Here is a 19,637-nt window from a genome sequence, read left to right as displayed (position 1 = left end):
AAATATTGCAATATTTTAATTAGTGTTGTTATTCAATAAAATTGTGATTTTTTTTTTCTACTTTTTTAAATACCGGTAATAGTATATGACTCCTTTTTTTGTGTATATATGTAAGTGCGGAGTTTCTATTTAATACTTGGAGGTGGCAATCTGGATTTAAGGACACCTAGCCCACGAATAACCGTCCGTTTCGGGACCTATGTGTATGATATAAACATGTATGAGGGTATGTTCTATGGGCCAAACACTTTTTGGGTTGTTCTATATTATTGTCCATGAAAATTTTTATTTTTGGACTGATAAAAAAATTCCAGAAGGTTCATGGTGTGGTCTAATTGTTTACTACAATCTAAATTTTTGGGTCTAACTCTGAGGCCTAGATTCCCTTACATTGATCACATGCCTACTGTATTAATAAATCCTAACAGTTTTGAAGGTAAGACGTTTAAAATGAAGTTTTAGCTACTCACATCTAGGATAATCAATAATATATAATATGTATAGAGTTTTTCTAAAATCAAAATATGCCATCCTATAAGCAAATAAATAATTACATATATACATATCTTACCTGACCCTGAGTACAGTGAATGAACCATCCTTCATTCCAAGGGCAAGCTGAGATCCATCTGGACTAAAGGCCACGCTCCGCACTGCTTCCTCCATATTACAGCGTGCTATCAAAGCGTGATCTGCAAGACTCCATAACCTAGGGCCAAAAAGTCCCATCATGGTTGAGACATTTGTTTTACTAGTTTTGCAGATAAAATAGATCAGAAACGAAAAAGATAAATTTATCGACCTACTATTAAAACTGTAAATTGTAGTTTAAATAAAATCTAAAACGCTAGATATGTTATCCCTTGAAACAAATAAAAACATAAAAGTGAACAATCAAACAAGGAAATCAGTTGGCTCCAAATCATGGCTTATGCACACGGCACAGACCTTGTATGGCGGCACACGGAGCCTATAGACACACCGTGAGCTGCTGTATGGTAACTCCACAAGGTACCTAATTCTCCTCTAAAGGCAATAGTGAAGAATATCTCCGTTATACGGAATGCAATGAAGCATGCCACAATTTATTTCTCAGATTCTCACAGAATTCGTGAGTTAAAAACAGTTTAGGCCCACTCAGGAAGAATGTTCTGGAATGGTAGACTTTAAAGTATTTAAGATGACATCTAGCAATCAAAAATACCTCTTTTAAATGTGTTGGATTCAGTACAGATTTCGGCGTGGTTTCCACGTTAAAATATGTGTCGAATCCATATTCAGTGCATTTGAATGCGGTTCTGCGCAAAATTTTTGCGCAAAAACAAACCAACCAACCATGTAGCAGAAATAAGAAGCATGCTACTAATATTGTACTGAAAACCACACTAGCAGAACATTAGTGGCAAAAATCCGAGGGTAAGCCTCGGATTTTAGCTGCGGAAATACACGCTGGATTTTTAATGGCAATGTGTGAACAGAGCAGGTCCAATAAATCTCTATACACATATCAATTATTCATTGATACATTAGCGCATCTATGGCCATCTGAAGACATGCCAAGAAAATCACATTAGTAGATGGATCTGCCATAGTTCTATGTAGTGATAGGACAGCTGTTAGCCAAATATCCTAATCTGATCACTTTTTCGCATACCTTACAGAGCGATCATCACTGCCGGTAACAGCTAAAGGCTTCTTCGGGTGCATGGCAAGTGCCCAGAGCTCTCCCTCACAATGTCCCTGCATTATCAACATCGGCTTATCCCGTTCCCGCACCATCACTTCAAAGATTTCACTATCCTGAGTCCCGGCTAGAATTCTGTCTCCTTTCCAGCACACGCTCCTGATAGAGAGTCCTGTATAAACACAAAAGGTAGTAAAATAGTTAGGAACTAATGAAATTTTGGCGCAATAATCCTTCACTGTCAGTAGACCGTCGTCTGGCCTTATAATCATTTGTAACAAGTAGTAAAACATGGCCAGGCTTAACAAATTCTTATGTTAATGACTTAATCAATAAATGTATAGACCTTCTGCATTCCTGTAAACACGTATATGCTCATTCCACTGTTTATTCCAAGCTTTTTGCCTTTACTTGATGACCTTTTCAGGACAAGGCTGATACTATCATTATACGTGGTACGCTGACTTGTCATGAACTTACTCCACTTGCCAGATGGACTAACCAAGTGAAAGGAAGATCAGATTTTGAGGGTAATGCCACATGGAGCAGCCGCCGGGCGCCAAAGACAACTCCTCAATGCAGCCAAAACTGCGCCAGCATGCAGCCTTTACACAAATTTGTGCGTATTTACATTGAGTGTAAAGGGTCACACAATTTCACAGCTAAATTACAGTTTTACCCACAAAACCACGTGGCCATTAACAATAAAACGGCTGTAAAGCTTCAAAATCATTACCAATCCCTTTGAAAATCATGCTAATTTGTGGTAAAATTGTATTCTGGCGCGTTTTCGGCTACATAGCGGCTGTGTCTAGGCCATCTGGCTGATGCTCCAGGTGGCCCTACACTTAAGGACAACGTTATAAGGTTAAGCAGGCACAAAAAGGGGGTGTCATAGTTTTAATGCAATGCTCTTCTGAATTATGAATTTCTATGCTGCACAGTGTAATGGCACATTATGTAATCCTAAGCAACTATCCTTTTCTTACTACAACAACAACAGCATGCATTAAGCCTGGTGTTTTTGTTTCACATTTTTATCAAAAATCACCTGAAAGTGGTTCCCTAATTTTTTAGCAAGAGCAGAGAGTGTCTACAAAGAGCGTCTCTCATTCTAGGTGGACCTGACGGGCTCATGCATTACATGGACAGCTCCTAGATTTTAATCTACATCATGTAATACTTAATTTCCCTTCCAGTGACGATGAATTGAATACTTGCTGCCGAGTTCCTAAACAGATTAGAGTTGATCACTGGAGGTCCCAGTAGTGGGAAATCGTGTGATCAGCTTAAATTTGGGGGACCCTTCTAAGTAAAAATCAACCCCTTTAATATTGTTGAATGGAATGCACTCTCTATAGTAAGCATGGTTGAAAAAGGACATATGTGTAATGTCGGGGTAGGGAGACAGACAAGTGAGCCCTAATCTACCCGCACTCAGTACCTGCCTACTTGCAACGACCCGCCCTAGGCGACGGGGTACAACTGGGCGACAGTCCCTACACTCAATAGGTGCACGACAGACAAACAGACAAGGGTACAAAGAAGCCAGGGAAATGGGGAAGTTGCCCACGGGGACACCGTGAGCAACAAGCGAAGTGAACGAGCCAAGTCAAACCAGGAGATGAGCGAGGTACAAAAACGCAGAGCAGAAGAGTGGTCAGTAAAGCCAAGGTCAAACACAAGCAGAGGATCAGTAGTTCAAGAAGCTGCAGCAGGGCCAGGAAACCAACAGAGAAGAATCACAAGCAAAGGAGGAACAGGAAAGGCAGGTATAAATAGACAGAGGGCGGGAGCTAGCTCCGTCTGGCCAGGCTGTGATAGGCTCTCCCACTCCTAAGCCTGCCATCCTGGGTGGTGGAAGATGGAGTCAGTCTCACAGACATAGAAGCAGGTGCAGACTGATTACCTATGGGCGTCGACACAGAAGTTGTGTCTGGCAGATCCTTTACAGTACCCCCCCTTTTATGAGGGGCCACCGGACCCTTTCTAGGTGGACCTGGTTTATTGGGGAAATTAAGGTGGAACCTCCTGAGCAATACCCCAGCGTGAACATCCCGGGCGGGTACCCAAGTCCTCTCCTCAGACCCGTATCCCCTCCAATGGACCAGGTACTGGAGGGAGCCTTGGACCATCCTGCTGTCCACAATCTTGGCCACCTCGAATTCTACCCCCTCAGGGGTGAGAACAGGGACCGGAGGTTTCCTCGAGTGAGCCAAGGACGGGGAGAAGCGTTTAAGGAGGGAGGCATGAAACACGTCGTGTACTCGAAAAGACGGGGGCAACTCCAGTCGGAAAGAGACAGGGTTAAGGACTTCAATGACCTTGTATGGCCCAATAAAGCGGGGAGCAAACTTCTTGGACGGAACTTTAAGGCGCAAATTTTTTGACGATAGCCACACCAGATCCCCGACCACAAACAAGGGGTTAGCATGACGTCTTCTATCTGCCTGAGTCTTTTGTATGCTCTGGGACGCCTCAAGGTTCTTCTGAACCTGGGCCCAGACTGTGCACAGTTCCCGATGAACGACATCTACCTCGGGATTGTTGGAACTACCAGGTGAAACGGAGGAGAATCGTGGATTAAACCCAAAATTACAGAAAAAGGGGGAGACCCCTGACGAGTTACTGACCCGGTTATTAAGGGAAAATTCGGCGAGGGGAATGAATGAGACCCAATCATATTGACAGTCAGAGATAAAACACCTTAAATATTGTTCTAGAGACAGATTAGTCCTCTCAGTTTGGCCATTAGTTTCAGGATGGAAGGCAGAGGAGAAGGACAGATCAATCTCCAACTTTTTACAGAAGGCTCTCCAAAACAATGAAACAAATTGTACCCCTCTGTCAGAAACATAATTGACAGGAACCCCATGGAGACGCAGGATGTGTTTGACAAAGAAGGTAGCTAACGTCTTAGCATAGGGTAGTTTCTTGAGGGGCACAAAGTGGCACATCTTACTGAAGCGGTCTACTACAACCTACACCACCGACTTGCCTTGAGATGGAGGCAAATCGGTGATGAAATCCATGGAGATATGGGTCCAAGGTCTCTGGGGAACGGGCAAAGAACATAGTAAGCCCGCTGGTCGGGACCTGGGAGTCTTGGACCTAGCACAAACTTCACAAGCAGCGACGTAGGCCTTAACGTCTTTGAGCAACCCAGGCCACCAATAGTTTCTGGCAATGAGGTGCTTGGTACCCAGGATGCCTGGATGGCCAGATAGTGCAGAGTCATGATTTTCCCTAAGTACCCTTAGCTGGAATTGCAGGGGAACAAACAGCTTGTTCTCAGAAAGGTTCCCGGGAGCTGAACCTTGATCAGCCGCAATTTCAGAGACTAAATCAGAATCAATAGAGGAAATGATTATACCTGGAGGCAAAACACAAGCAGGATCTTCCTCCGAAGGAGGGCTCGCCATGAAGCTACGCGACAGTGCATCAGCCTTAATATTTTTAGACCCAGCCCTATAGGTGACCAAAAAGTTGAATCTGGTAAAAAATAACGCCCATCGAGCTTGTTTCGGGTTTAGCCTCCGGGCAGATTCTAGGAAAACCAGATTCTTGTGGTCGGTAAGGACCGTTACCTGGTGCCTAGCCCCCTCCAGGAAGTGGCGCCACTCTTCAAATGCCCATTTAATGGCTAAGAGTTCGCGGTTGCCAATATCATAGTTACGCTCAGTGGGCGAAAACTTCCTGGAGAAGTAGGCACAGGGGCGGAGATGGGTGAGGGACCTGGTACCCTGGGACAAGACAGCCCCCACTCCCACCTCGGACGCGTTAACCTCCACGATAAATGGCTCCATTTGGTTGGGCTGAACCAGCACTGGGGCCGAGATAAAGCACTTCTTAAGGGCCTCAAAAGCCTGGACAGCCTCAGGAGGCCAGTGGAGGAGATCAGCACCTTTGCGAGTGAGATCAGTAAGAGGCTTGGCGATGACCGAGAAGTTAGCAATAAATCTCCTGTAATAATTAGCGAACCCCAGGAAGCACTGTAACGCCTTCAGGGAGGCAGGTTGGACCCATTCCGCCACAGCCTGGACCTTGGCGGGGTCCATGCGGAACTCATAAGGAGTGAGGATTTGACCCAAAAACGGTATCTCCTGCACCCCAAACACACATTTTTCGGTCTTAGCAAACAGTTTGTTTTCCCGAAGGGCCTGGAGTACCTTCCTGACATGCTCAATGTGGGAGGACCAGTCCTTGGAAAACACAAGTATGTCATCAAGGTACACTACAAGAAATACCCCCAGGTAGTCTCTTAAAACCTCATTTATGAAATTCTGGAAGACCGCGGGAGCATTACACAACCCAAAGGGCATGACGAGGTATTCTAAATGACCTTCGGGCGTGTTAAACGCAGTCTTCCACTCATCCCCCTCTTTGATGCGGATAAGGTTATAAGCCCCTCGTAGATCAAACTTAGAGAACCATTGGGCCCCCTGAACCTGATTGAAGAGATCAGGATTCAAAGGAAGGGGATACTGGTTCCTTATAGTGACCTTATTCAAGTTTCGGTAGTCAATGCATGGCCTAAGACCACCATCCTTCTTCCCTACGAAGAAGAAGCCAGCACCTACCGGAGAAGTAGAGGGGCGAATGTAACCCTTGGCCAGGCATTCCTGGATATACTCTCTCATGGCTTCACGTTCGGGACAAGAGATATTAAATATCCTACCCTTAGGGAGCTTAGCTCCTGGTACCAAATCAATTGCGCAATCGTATTCTCTATGAGGTGGTAACACTTTGGAGGCCTCTTTAGGGAAAACATCAGCAAAGTCCTGAACAAACTCAGGTAGAGTGTTCAACTCCTCAGGGAGAGAAATAGAATTAACAGAAAAACATGACGTCATGCATTCATTACCCCATTTGGTAAGATCCCCAGTATTCCAGTCAAAAGTGGGATTATGCAACTGCAACCAGGGAAGGCCTAAAACCAAATCGGACGATAATCCCTGCATCACCAGTACAGAGCACTGTTCTAAATGCATGGAGCCAACAAGGAGTTCAAAAACACGGGTATGCTGTGTAAAATAACCATTAGCAAGAGGAGTGGAGTCGATACCCACTACCGGGACAGGTTTAGGCAAATCAATCAATGGCATAGCTAGAGACATAGCAAATTCCACAGACATGATATTAGCAGAAGACCCTGAATCCACGAAGGCACTGCCGGTAGCAGACCTACCACCAAAAGAGACCTGAAAGGGAAGCAAGATTTTATTACATTTCATATTTACGGGAAATACCTGTGCGCCCAAGTGACCTCCCCGATGGTCACTTAGACGCGGAAGTTCTTCCGGCTGCTTATTCTTACGCCTAGGACAGTTGTTCACTTGATGCTTGTCATCCTCACAGTAGAAGCAGAGACCATTCTTCCTGCGGAACTCTCTACGTTGTTGGGGGGACACGGAGGCCCCGAGTTGCATAGGTACCTCCGAGTCTTCCATGGAAGAACGAAGCAACGGAACCTCGGGAGGCATCATGGGGGAGTCAGAGGAGAAAACACAAACACGTTCAAGTCGACGTTCCCTGAGACGTCGGTCAAGTCGTACCGCTAAAGCCATAACCTGATCTAGGGAGTCAGAAGAGGGATAGCTAACTAGCAGGTCTTTCAGGGCGTTCGACAGACCCAATCTAAACTGGCACCTTAAGGCAGGGTCATTCCACCGAGAAGCTACGCACCACTTCCTAAAGTCAGAACAATACTCCTCAACAGGTCTCTTACCCTGACGTAAGGTCACCAGCTGACTCTCGGCAAAGGCAGTCTTGTCAGTCTCGTCATAAATGAGCCCGAGAGCAGAAAATAAAAAATCAACGGATGAAAGTTCAGGGGCGTCAGGAGCCAAAGAGAAGGCCCATTCTTGGAGCCCGTCCTGGAGCCGGGACATAATTATACCCACCCGCTGGCTCTCAGAACCAGAGGAGTGGGGCTTTAAGCGAAAATAGAGTCGACAACTCTCCCGAAAGGAGAAAAAAGTCTTCCGGTCCCCTGAGAACCGGTCAGGCAACTTGAGGTGGGGTTCAAGAGGTGAGGTGAGGGGCACTACCAGGGTAGCATCAGGCTGGTTGTCCCTCTGAGCCAGGGCCTGGACCTGTAGGGAGAGGCCCTGCAATTGCTGAGCCAGGGTCTCAAGGGGGTCCATAGTAGTGTCAGGGACCAGGGTAGACTAGGTATATGGGCTTGTGATTATGTAATGTCGGAGAAGGGAGACAGACAAGTGAGCCCTAATCTACCCGCACTCAGTCCCTGCCTACTTGCAACGACCCGCCCTAGGCGACGGGGTACAACTGGGTGACGGTCCCTACACTCAATAGGTGCACGACAGACAAACAGACAAGGGTACAAAGAAGCCAGGGAAATGGGGAAGTTGCCCACGGGGACACCGTGAGCAACAAGCGAAGTGAACGAGTCGAGTCAAACCAGGAGATGAGCGAGGTACAAAAACGCAGAGCAGAAGAGTGGTCAGTAAAGCCAATGTCAAACACAAGCAGAGGATCAGTAGTTCAAGAAGCTGCAGCAGGGCCAGGAAACCAACAGAGAAGAATCACAAGCAAAGGAGGAACAGGAAAGGCAGGTATAAATAGACAGAGGGCGGGAGCTAGCTCCGTCTGGCCAGGCTGTGATAGGCTCTCCCACTCCTAAGCCTGCCATCCTGGGTGGTGGAAGATGGAGTCAGCTCACAGACATAGAAGCAGGTGCAGACTGATTACCTATGGGCGTCGACACAGAAGTTGTGTCTGGCAGATCCTTTACAATATGTTCATCAAGTTCAACCAAGGGGGAAAAGTGAGGATATAGATATAAGGAAACAAAATATCCAACAAATTATAAGTTCCTCTAGTATCTTGGAAAACCTTTGTTGTGAAAGAGAGAAGGACTGAAAACATGCTATAAATTATATTAAAATGGTTCACAAAGGTATCACATAGTGTTCCTTCACCACTCTTCTGCAGTCCTGGTCCCCAACATGAGGGTTTGAGGTGCAAATTATAACATTACAAGATTTGGTTGTATGAGCTGTATTAAAGGGGTTGTATGAGAGTGAATAGGGTCAAGCTGTAATTCCAGACACAGCCCATGGATAAGATGGTGCGGTTTCTAGAAAAGAAAAATGAAAAAAAAAAAATTCTACTCTTATATAACCAATTTAAATTATATTTACTAGGTTTCCTCTCCTAACTGGTAGGTCACGTGGCTTCCTATGAAATAAGAGTTTGAGCCCTACTCAGGCCATGGACTGATGTGAATACAATTTTTGTAAACCTCAATGGAAGACGTCAGCATTTTATAAATAATGGAAACAAATATAGAACCTTTTAAGCTCTTTGCTTTTTTTTTAAGTACATTGCTGCATAATCAAGAGACTGAAAATACATCAAACCATCAAGTGCAACTATGTAATAACTCCCTGTGATCTACTATCCCAACGGTCCCGCTATTCCATTCTAGTGCCGATGTCAAACATGTTTAACAATAAGACCTTCAATTTTATTTTGCACAACTAAGTTTTATCTTTGCTGCCATGTATTTAGAGTTCATTGATTTGAGCAATAATGCTTATTTATTAGATATTTATGCTGAGGGATACACCTGTCCGATTATAACTTAGAGGGATGAATGGGGGGGGGGGTGGTCACATGACTCATAAATACAAAAAAATATTGCATTTCCTTCAAAAGCTTTAATACAATGTGCGGTTATCCACTGGGTGCAATGAATAATATAAATTGTGTGTATGTAGCATGAAAGAATCCGTCAAAAGTCATACTATAGGCCATTAAACACAATATAATGCACATGGCAGAGCTATGTCATTTTCCTGAAGCATGACAACCGATGTAATCTTCAGCACTGTAGATTAACAATGGAACACATTTACACAAACACTAAAGAGATACATCATTCTTAGTGGGTTATTTTTTAACCAGCCACCTGCTCTATCACTTAACAGATGGTAACAAGAATAATAATTGCAAGACTGGGCTTGTTAATTGTAAACTGTAGGACAGATTCTTTGATCATTAGGAAGTATGGGGTTTTTCTATGATGGGGCTGCCAAATGCACAAAATATAACATATAAATATATAATGTACTGTATAATAAAATAGGATGTCAACTTTATCCTGGATTACATAACCTCATTCACAATCTGTGTGGGAGGCTCGGGTAGGGGCCTCCGTCACAGATTCAGTCAAAAATGGCGGAGAAAAAAGTGCAGAATGCAGCAGTTAAACGACAGACACCATCACAGAACCTATTGACTTTAATGGGTAACGTTGGCGCCGATGGTGTCCGTCCTGCGACGGATCTGGTGCTTCCAGTATCTTCGTTGCTTTGCTCCTGTGAAGGAGCAGAGCGTCGGAAATACCAAACGAAAATGTGAACGAGGCCTAAAAAGTACTTATTTGGTAAAAAATGCGCTATGGATCATTTATGCATTCAAAATTAAAAGGTCTAACCACAGTATTCTTAACTCAGAAGTTGTAATATTTTCTATATAAATAACTACACTCTCCAGTGATGGATATGGGGATATGCAGAAATCTCTTGAGACCGCAGCCGACGCTATAAACTCTCAGAAAGGCAGATGGTCTCATGGAATTGTGTTCACATGGTACTGAAACTGTCAGCAAGATCCTCTGGACAGATCTATTTCACCATCAAAGTCACTTAATTTATTCAAAATGGTGGTAATCACTAGCATTTACCAGTAGCCGCATTACTAGCATAGGTGTGAGGACATTTTAAAGTTGAATCTCCTATTTCTATTAGATACAGGCAAGGAATGTTTTCAGTAACTATACAATTGTGTGTCGTGAATTAAATTTTTATTGCTAACAATTCTATTTTATGTTTTCCAAATTTTAACATTGATGGACTGTCCTTAGGAGCGCCACAGGCCCCTCACATTTGAAGGGAGTTGATTTGCAATGTGGATGACGCTCAGCTGTTTCCCTGAGACCCATTGACTTAATTAAAGAGAGCCATGTATATGTGCAGATAGTTATTCTCCTCTGCTCTCATATTTGTGGGTGAAACACGGGTCCCCTATTCTAGCAACAGGGACCCAAGTTACCACACATTTATGGCGTGTGGATCTGTCATAAATGTCTTTAGATGGAAAACCCCTTTAAGGTTTTACATGTGGATACATAATGATGACACATTGAAGTGGTTGAGCATATTAGTAATTGGTATTATTAGCTAGTGATACATGCTTAAAGGGATTGTACAAGATTAGAATAACATGGCTGCTTTCTTTCAGAAACAGCGCCACACCTGTCCATTGGTTGCATCTGGTATTGGAGCTTAGCTCCATTGAAATGAATAATGCTGAGTTGCAATACCACACAAAACCTGTGGGCAGGTGTGGCACTATTTTTTTTTAAAGAAAGCAGCCATGTGTTTCTAATCCTGTACAACCCCTTGAAAGAGGACCTGTCACCACTCCTGACATGTCTCTTTTAGTAAATGCTTGTATTCCCCATAAAACAACAATTATGGAGAATCCTTTCTTATTGATCTATGTTGATCTGTAGTGTCGTTCCTTTGTTATTCCTTCTAGAAATGTGTGAATAAATTAATAACTGGGTGTTACCAGTTGGAGGTGTGTCCCTAGACAGACTGACAATGTCCAATCGGTGCTGACAGTGCCACTGTGTAGGGGCACACCCCTTTGATTAGGGTAATGGTCACATCTAGTTGTCAATTTATTCATAAGTTTCTAGGAAAAATAAAAAAAGGGAGGCATTGTATAACGCAGAGTTGTAAGAAAATATGTTCCAAACTTATTTAATGGGGAATACAAGTATTTACTAAAATAGACATATCAGGAGAGGTGACAAGTCCTCTTTAAAGGGAACCTGCCACCAGCATTTCACCTATTGAACTCTCCTCACCCCTCGCTGGCCGCTGCTGTCAAAAGTTCATTGCCGTTATCCCCTCGCCTAATCTCCTCCTCCCACTGTAAATAACGGTCTGCAAACATTTTGCGCCTTTTATCGTAATAATCCGGTGTCCCTTTGTGCGCACACCCCAGAAGAGGACCTCAATGCACAAGTGTGGGATTTTGTGTGCGGGGGGAAGGCCTGGAGCTGTCAATCAAAATTAAGGAGGCGGGGTAAACTCAGAAAAACTTGAGGAATGAAGATTTGACTCTTTTCAAACCAAGATTTGACTCTTTTATGCTCATTAGCATACAGTGTGGGAACACTAAAAAGCTTAGTACTAAAGCTACAGAGCCGACTAAGAAGACGATTATAGGTTATGCAGAAATGATTTTTCACCCACTACCACCAAGTATTGCTGTTTTAATAGGTGAAATTCTGGTGACAGGTTCCCTTTAAGTAAGGGAATGTAGAACAGCTGAGGGTTCAGAAGGAACCAAAGAGAACTGATTTGTATATTGTATAAACTGACTGATAAAAACATATAACCTACCCTTATAACCTTGCTCACTTTCACGGAGATCAATTTTAGTGATTGGTTTAAAGTCATTGTCCCATAGACGAATGCATCCATCTCTTCCACCAGTAGAAAAGCCTTCTTCGCAGGCATACATACTAAATATTCCAGCCTTTGATGTACAAAGAAGAAAAAGAACAAGATTTGTTGAATACATAAAATCTTCCAAAGTACATTCACATTTCTGTCTGAAACATAGCACAGAGTGCCTACTAGCATACCCCATTAAAACTTACGCTGTGAGCTCCTTGAATGGTACGGATCAGCGTCAGACCTTTCCAAACATAGATGTCTCCATTTAATGCTCCTGAGTAAGTGACATCATCTCTTGCACATGATAAGCACAAGATGGTCTGTAAATCTCCTGTTTTCCCAAAAATCCCTCTCTTTGCTGTCAGGGCATTTCCACATAAAGTCCAGAACTATAAAAACAATACAATAGATCCAATTTGATTAAACATACTGAATGAAGAACATAGGTACTATATACTTGAGTAACTATTTTATACGTTTTATTTTATTACTTTCATGCTGCAGTAAATGATACTATATCCAGGTTGGATGGTGTCCTGTGCAGTACCGTCTATTGACAGCCCCCCATTTTGGTGTACCTTATAGTGCCCAAATAACATAACAATAAAGTGTACAAATAACCATACATGACAGTGCCCAAATAACATGACCAGACAATTGCCTAAATAACACTGCCAAATTAATAAACTGGGGAATGTAGCTAAATCCAGTGCTGCTGAATTTTCTTAGGTTACCGACACCAAGTATGCTATCAAGAGTGAAAACTCAGAGTGCCCAAGCCATCAGGGCCAGTGGCGTACCCTTCAGTAATGACAATTGATGCTCAAGTTACATATCCCTAAGACCGGCCTTAACGCTATCCATTTTTCATATATATCTACTTTGTGGGGGCAATTTACTAATGCAATACTGCCAAATCTATGTAGACCTATTGCTACAGCGGGTGGTCACAGCATTCAGACGTTGCGGTGATCAGACATTGGTGGCATATACTAGTAGTATGCCACCAATGTTTATGATGAGAGAACATCTTTAATAAATTGCATTTAGGGAGCACTTATTACCTGTACTTTTTTTTATTTTTGCAGGCCCTGTACTTTAAGGAGCCTTGTACCTAAAAAAAAGGGGCTATGGACCCCCTCGACTATGAGCTCTTGGGCAGGACCTAATGCCAAATGGCCAGTTCTCCCCTAAGTACAGACATGTGAGTTATTTTTACCATATATATTTTCTTTTAATTAAAATTTTTTTTACTTTAATAAATTTACAAATTCATTCCAAAAATCGCCATAATCAATTATATAGTTAGTAACATAAATATTCTAACAGCCATAAAGATATCTTTCCGTTACCTCGCCCACTATCCTCTGTACCATATATTCAATCCAGATTAGTGTATTTATCGTATTATTTCTATATTATTTCCAGTGTGCTTTCTTTTTGTTTTATGTTTTGCACCAGGATATTATAATAGAATCTAGAAAATATAGTGTATCACATGACTAATGTATCACAAAGTGTAATCAAAGCAGTAAATACATATGTATTCTTAAGGGGAACCTGTCTCCAGCATTTCACCTATTGAACTCTACTCATCCCTCGCTGGCCGCTGCTGTCAAAAGTTCATTGCCGTTATCCCCTCTCCTAAACTCCTTCTCCGGCCGTAAATAACGGTCTGTAAACGTTTTGCGCCTTTTATGCTAATAATCCGGCAGTCTCGTTCATTCCTCTTCTTATGCCCGCCCACCGCTCATCTGAGATAGCGCACATGCCCCCGTCATGTATGGTCCGACGCCCTTCCCTGCTTCGTCCGGACCTCAAATCTAGTTACTGCGCATGCACCGCTACGGTGTCCCGTTGTGTGCACGCACCAGAACAGGACATCGCTGCACAAGCGTGGGATTTCGTTTGTGCTGGGGGGAGGCGAGGAGCTGTCAATCAAAAGTAAGGAGGAGGGGTTAACTCGGAAAGGCTTGAGGAATGAAGATATGAAACTTTTCGAACGGATATGACTTTTATGCTCATTAGCACGGGAACACTAAAAAATGAAATACTAAAGTTGCAGAGCCTACGTAGAGGATAATTATAGGCTACATCAAAATTATTTTTCACCCACTTCCACCAGGTATTGCTGGTTTAATAGGTGAAATGCTGGTGGCAGGTTCCCTTTAAGTAATAAAAACACAAAGAAACCCTAAAATTCTAAGAAAACTGTCTAACAACTAACCTTTATATGTTTGACCCCACAACTGACCAATCTGTTTTGCTGATATGGATCCCATGAGATATCAAAGATCTGTAAGGAAAAAAATATATATAATTATCGGACTAACTACAAAATACCAGTATTCACGGAATTATTTATTTACATGCTTCTCTGTTTTACAGCAGCACTTTGAAAATAATTCATCCATTACTTGTATAAAAGTCAAATGCATTACCAGCTTCACTATATAGTATATAGTATATATTCTATTAACCATTACAAGCACAAGGGATTTGCATAATGGGTAAGAGCAACCACAAGAAAATCAATGATACAGTCCATGTGCCCTCTCTCCTGGTACTGTCAGTAGCAGGACTGGGATAAGAGGTAGGTGCAGCGTCGGACTGGGCCCACCAGAGGAGATTATTCTGAGGGCCCACCCTCCATCTATATAGAACATGTACATGTCCATTTTTCATTTCATCATAGTCCTTGTTATTATCATTGCACACATAGGATATATTATCAATAAGGTCTAATAGGTAATTGTGAATCATCCTATAAGAAATAGAGCCTAGTGGCAAGGGATTGGCTCCAAAGAGCTCTAAATGGGGTTGTCTTCTTCTGTACCTTTAACGCCCATTATTATGTTAGCTCTTGGGCCCACAGGAGGATCCTCTGGTTCTCAGGTGGGTCAGTCCGACACTCGGTAGGCAGCATAGTCAACCACCCAGGGCGCCATTAGGAAGAACAATTTATGGATTTAAAAAAAAAACACCACCCTACCTTTATATATCATTGTACAACTAGTTGGGGGCTGTGTCTGAGCTAATGATAATGCTGTAGGTGCTAAAGTATGATCAGTGTTTCCTTTTAGTGCAGAGGTAATGAATGGAGCAGGTAGAAGAGCTGCAGGATCTGGCAGACCCTATAACCCTAGTTGTGCTTTCAGAAACGCACATGTGTGGTGAAAATGGGGTGTATGTATTAAAAATATAAAAAATAGGGACAGGGGACAAAAATTAATGATAGTCCATGTGAGAGTTATCATGCTAGACTTCGGAGAACATGGGGGGGGGGGGCGTAGGTATTTGGTATCTGAATGTTCTCCTCTATTATATTGTTGCTGTTTTTAAAGGAAGTCATAGAAGCCTTATGAAGGGTGATCATCACTTCAGCTTTGCTTTTAACATCCTTTTTCTAATCATTCAGACAAGAGTATTGGGATAATTTATTCTCTATATTTCAAACTTTCCATTTTGCTATGCAGTTTATACTACATCTCATGTGTTTAGCAGATGTGCGCCGTGATCAATGAGCGCCTGCAATACTCTATTTTCAGAGACGCCTAATTGCATTGCTTTCCATTTGGAGCACAGCATGAGAACGTTCTCTCTGAGCACTTGTATCTACAAGCACATGATCAGTCCAACAAAGATAAATTGTTAATGTTCTTTGGGTGGGAATCCACAAATAAACATTGGATATTCATTTGTGGAGCTGCCTGTTGTTGGTCTGCAATCTAATGTCTATGAGGCAGTCACGCCCTCACCGAATGTCTAATATAATTGGAACTACCGCTTCTTCCATAATAGGCACGGGCAGATGTGATTGCCAGACAATCTTATTTCTCTTCTACCAAACCAGGAGGGTAGACATGTTCTAGCCTTCTAATATAGTTGTCGTTAAAACGTAGTCCTCCAATGCAATCCCAAGGGTCCTGGCTACAGAAAGAGACATATATGTTTATCCATCACCATGTCATATGTCCTGGGAAAAAGTGATGTATTTTAGCTTTTTTTTTATTTATTTATCAGAAGGCTTTGAATATGTCCATTGGGATCTTTGTATATATCTCACCGTCATGGAACCTGTGTAAATACTGTATCTTGTACTCACTTTTAGCTACATGATGTTTTCATCTCAGTACAAAAACAGTGACTGCAAGTTTTATATCAAATCCAAATTGTTTTAAAAGTAGAATTGCTCTTTCATCTTACATCCGAACACACATTGTAAGCATTCTGGAAATTACAACTCCCATGCACGGAATACAACTCCCAAGCAGGGAATCACACATATATTCTGCAACACAAAAATATGGGACACTTGTAATACCCTGTCTGAGTGGCCAGTAGCGGTTGCCAAAACTTTTCCTTTCTGCCAATCCCAAATGCAAACAGTGTTTTTGGCATCCAGTCCCACAGAAGCGAGGCGCTATGGAGAGAGAGAAGCAAAAACATATCAGTGTATATATAAAAAAATATATAAATAACAATATATAGTAAAAGTAATAGTCCACATACTATTCTCATACATAATCCACGATATTCATCGCACTTCAATATTGTATATGAATACATAGTTTATACTAATAACTAATATATATACCCCATTAATTACCATGTTCTGTGTGAATTTGTATATGGCTGCTATGTTGAATGTGGGCAATATATTGGGGTGAGAATGTCATCTGGATATCATCATGATGAAGTGGCACTAATGTGGGCAATGTTGAGCTACTAAAAAGTCTGCCTCCTCAAGCACTCTTAACTCGTCTCTGAAATATTTTATCTATGGTATTGGGACAGTATAGTATAAGTCATTGGGCAGTATGTTGGTGGCACTACATTATTGTGGCAAAATATTATGCAATGTACTTTGTGGCTTTGTTGTGTAGCTCAGTGGTTCTTAAGATCAGTCTGAGGTTTGAAACTACGGTTCCTTGTTTGTCATTACCGAGATAAGGCTCATGGAAACCCTGAGATCCTGCTGCAAATACAAGTTTGGCAACTACTGGTCTTGGCAATGTAAAAGGTGGTTCATCGATGTAGGGAGAATATCATTTTTTGAGCTCTGGTGTGGGCAATCTGCTACGTGACATTATTAGTGTGGCAATATACTGTATGACACTACTGTGTGTGGGCGAGATTTTGAGATGAACAAGATTTTTTGGGGAAATGCACTTTTCCAAACGTATCTTGTCTAACATGTTGAGATGGCTGCACAATCGATGAATTCTGTTCTTCCTGGCGCCACTGCACACAATTTCTGATACTTAATGGAAGATTTTTTTGTCTATGCCTGAGCCATTATGATTTATAATGACATCTAGTTATCCTGTGCGTCCTCGGTTCATTTTATAGATAATATTTTGTTATCACAGTAATAATCTAAGTTATATGGACTTCCTTCTCCGGCAATGTGGAATAAAGAAGATTTATTACATACAAACCTGTCCTTCTGAATCAAACGCCAAACCAGCTACTCCATGTGTGTGCACATCTTTGAGGATGGAAACGGTCTGTACAGTGTATGAATCCCATATACATATATAAGGTTCTTTTCCAACCTGTCCTGTAGCAACAAGGGTTCTGTCTGGATGTAAAGCAAGGCTGCAGGCAATAAAACACAACAGAAAAAAACGTTATCATATTTCTACTAGATTTACTATTAAATTAAAAAATAGATTGTATAAATCATATCATAAATCTCCTTTCTACAAGTGAATAAATTATTGTTTTTTAAGTGTTAGTCACAACATTATTTTACAGTTTAACCCCTTAGTGACCAGCCCATTTTAGGCCTTAATGACCAAGCTATTCAAAGAGCTATAAAGTTTTTATTTTTTCGTCTACATAGCTGTATGAGGACTTGTTTTTTGCGGGATTAGTTGTGCTTTTTAATGGCACCATTTTTGGGTACATATAATTTTTATATTAACTTTTATTAACCTTTTTGGGGGGGATTATAAAAAAAAACTGAAATTCCGCCATTGTTCTATGCGTTTTTAAATTGACGCCGTTCACTGTGCGACGTAATTAACATGTGACCTTTATTCTATGGGTTGGTACGATTACGGCGATACCACATATGTGGAGGTTTTTTTATGTTTTACGACTTTTGCACAATAAAAACACTTTTGAACTAAAATTATTTGTTTTTGCATCGTCGCTTTCCAAGAGCCGTAATTTTTTTATTTTTCCATCAATGTAGTGATTTTTTGGGCTTGTTTTCTGCGGGACAAGACGTAGTTTTGAATGGTACTGTTTTGGGGTACATGGGACTTATTGATTCATTTTTATTATGACTTTTTTGGGGGGCAATGGAAAAAAATTGCAATTTCGCCATAGTTTTTTGCGTTTTTTTTTTACGGTGTTCACTTTGCGGTTTAAATTACATATTAACTTTATTAATGGAGTCATTACGGTCGCGGCGATACCACATATGTGTACTTTTTTTTTTTTTTACACTTTTACTAAATAAAACCGATTTTTATGGAAAAAAATGGTTTTATTTATTTTTTTACTGTACTTTTTATTAATAATCTTTATTTCACTTTGATGACTGATTTTATTAGTCCCACTAGGGGACTTTACTGTGCGATGTTCCGATCGCTGCTATAATGCTCTGGTATACTTCGTATACCAGAGCATTATTGCCTGTCAGTGTAAATCTGACAGGCAATCTGTTAGGACGTGCCTCCGGCGCGTCCTAACAGGCATATGTCCAGGGCAGACCTGGGGGCTTTTATCAGTCCCCCGGCTGCCATGACACCCTATCGGAGACCCGCGATTGCATTCGCGGGCCGCCGATGGGTGACAGAGGGAGCGCACTCCCTCTGTAATCAAAGTTAAATGCCGCGGTCGCTATTGACGGCGGCATTTAACGGGTTAAACGGCCGCGATCTAAGTAAACTTCGATCGCGGGCGTTGGAGCAGGAGCTCAGCTGTCATCAGACAGCAGAGCCCCGGCTCCTGCCTGCACGGGAGACCCGTGCAGGACTTAGACTAGGCAGACGTGAAAAGGCGTCAGCCTAGCCTAAAGCCCATTAGTGAATCACGTAAAAAGGCGTATTAGTGGTCACTAAGCGGTTAAGGAAACTTTGAAAATTAATTGTTTACCTATGTTTTACTAAACCTGAGCAACAGCATGTTCTATAGCGCAGGATATTATATTCACAGCTTTGCCATTATAAATTAAAATCTGTCAACACTGTGCTGACAGACACACCCTTAACAGTTTAGCAATTTTATAGACAGATATACACTACCGTTCAAAAGTTTAGGGTCACTTAGAAATTTCCTTATTTTTGAAAGAAAAGCACTGTTTTTTTCAATGAAGATAACATTAAATTAATCAGAAATACACTCTATACATTGTTAATGTGCTAAATGACTATTCTAGCTGCAAACGTCTGGTTTTTAATGCAATATCTACATAGGTGTATAGAGGCCCATTTCCA

The 19,637-nt window shown here is 41.9% G+C and overlaps 1 protein-coding gene across 3 annotated transcripts in view; it reads right to left on the bottom strand.

The window, feature by feature from the left end:
- EML6 (EMAP like 6) overlaps window positions 1–19,637 on the bottom strand; it is a 199,109-nt gene that overhangs the window by 144,602 nt on the left and 34,870 nt on the right. For all 3 annotated transcript variants that reach the window (XM_075863018.1, XM_075863019.1, XM_075863020.1), the window contains exons 2-8: window positions 17,628–17,787; window positions 16,511–16,609; window positions 14,414–14,482; window positions 12,390–12,575; window positions 12,130–12,265; window positions 1,655–1,856; window positions 572–709 (exon numbers count right to left, since the gene is read on the bottom strand). In XM_075863018.1, the coding sequence (XP_075719133.1) occupies window positions 572–709; window positions 1,655–1,856; window positions 12,130–12,265; window positions 12,390–12,575; window positions 14,414–14,482; window positions 16,511–16,609; window positions 17,628–17,787 (990 nt within the window). The remainder of the gene's footprint in view (window positions 1–571; window positions 710–1,654; window positions 1,857–12,129; window positions 12,266–12,389; window positions 12,576–14,413; window positions 14,483–16,510; window positions 16,610–17,627; window positions 17,788–19,637) is intronic.

This window comes from Rhinoderma darwinii, chromosome 4 (assembly GCF_050947455.1).
Source record: "Rhinoderma darwinii isolate aRhiDar2 chromosome 4, aRhiDar2.hap1, whole genome shotgun sequence".
Taxonomy (NCBI): Eukaryota; Metazoa; Chordata; class Amphibia; order Anura; family Rhinodermatidae; genus Rhinoderma; species Rhinoderma darwinii.
Note: the sequence above shows the minus strand (reverse complement) of the source record. Positions and strands in the feature narration are given on the sequence as shown.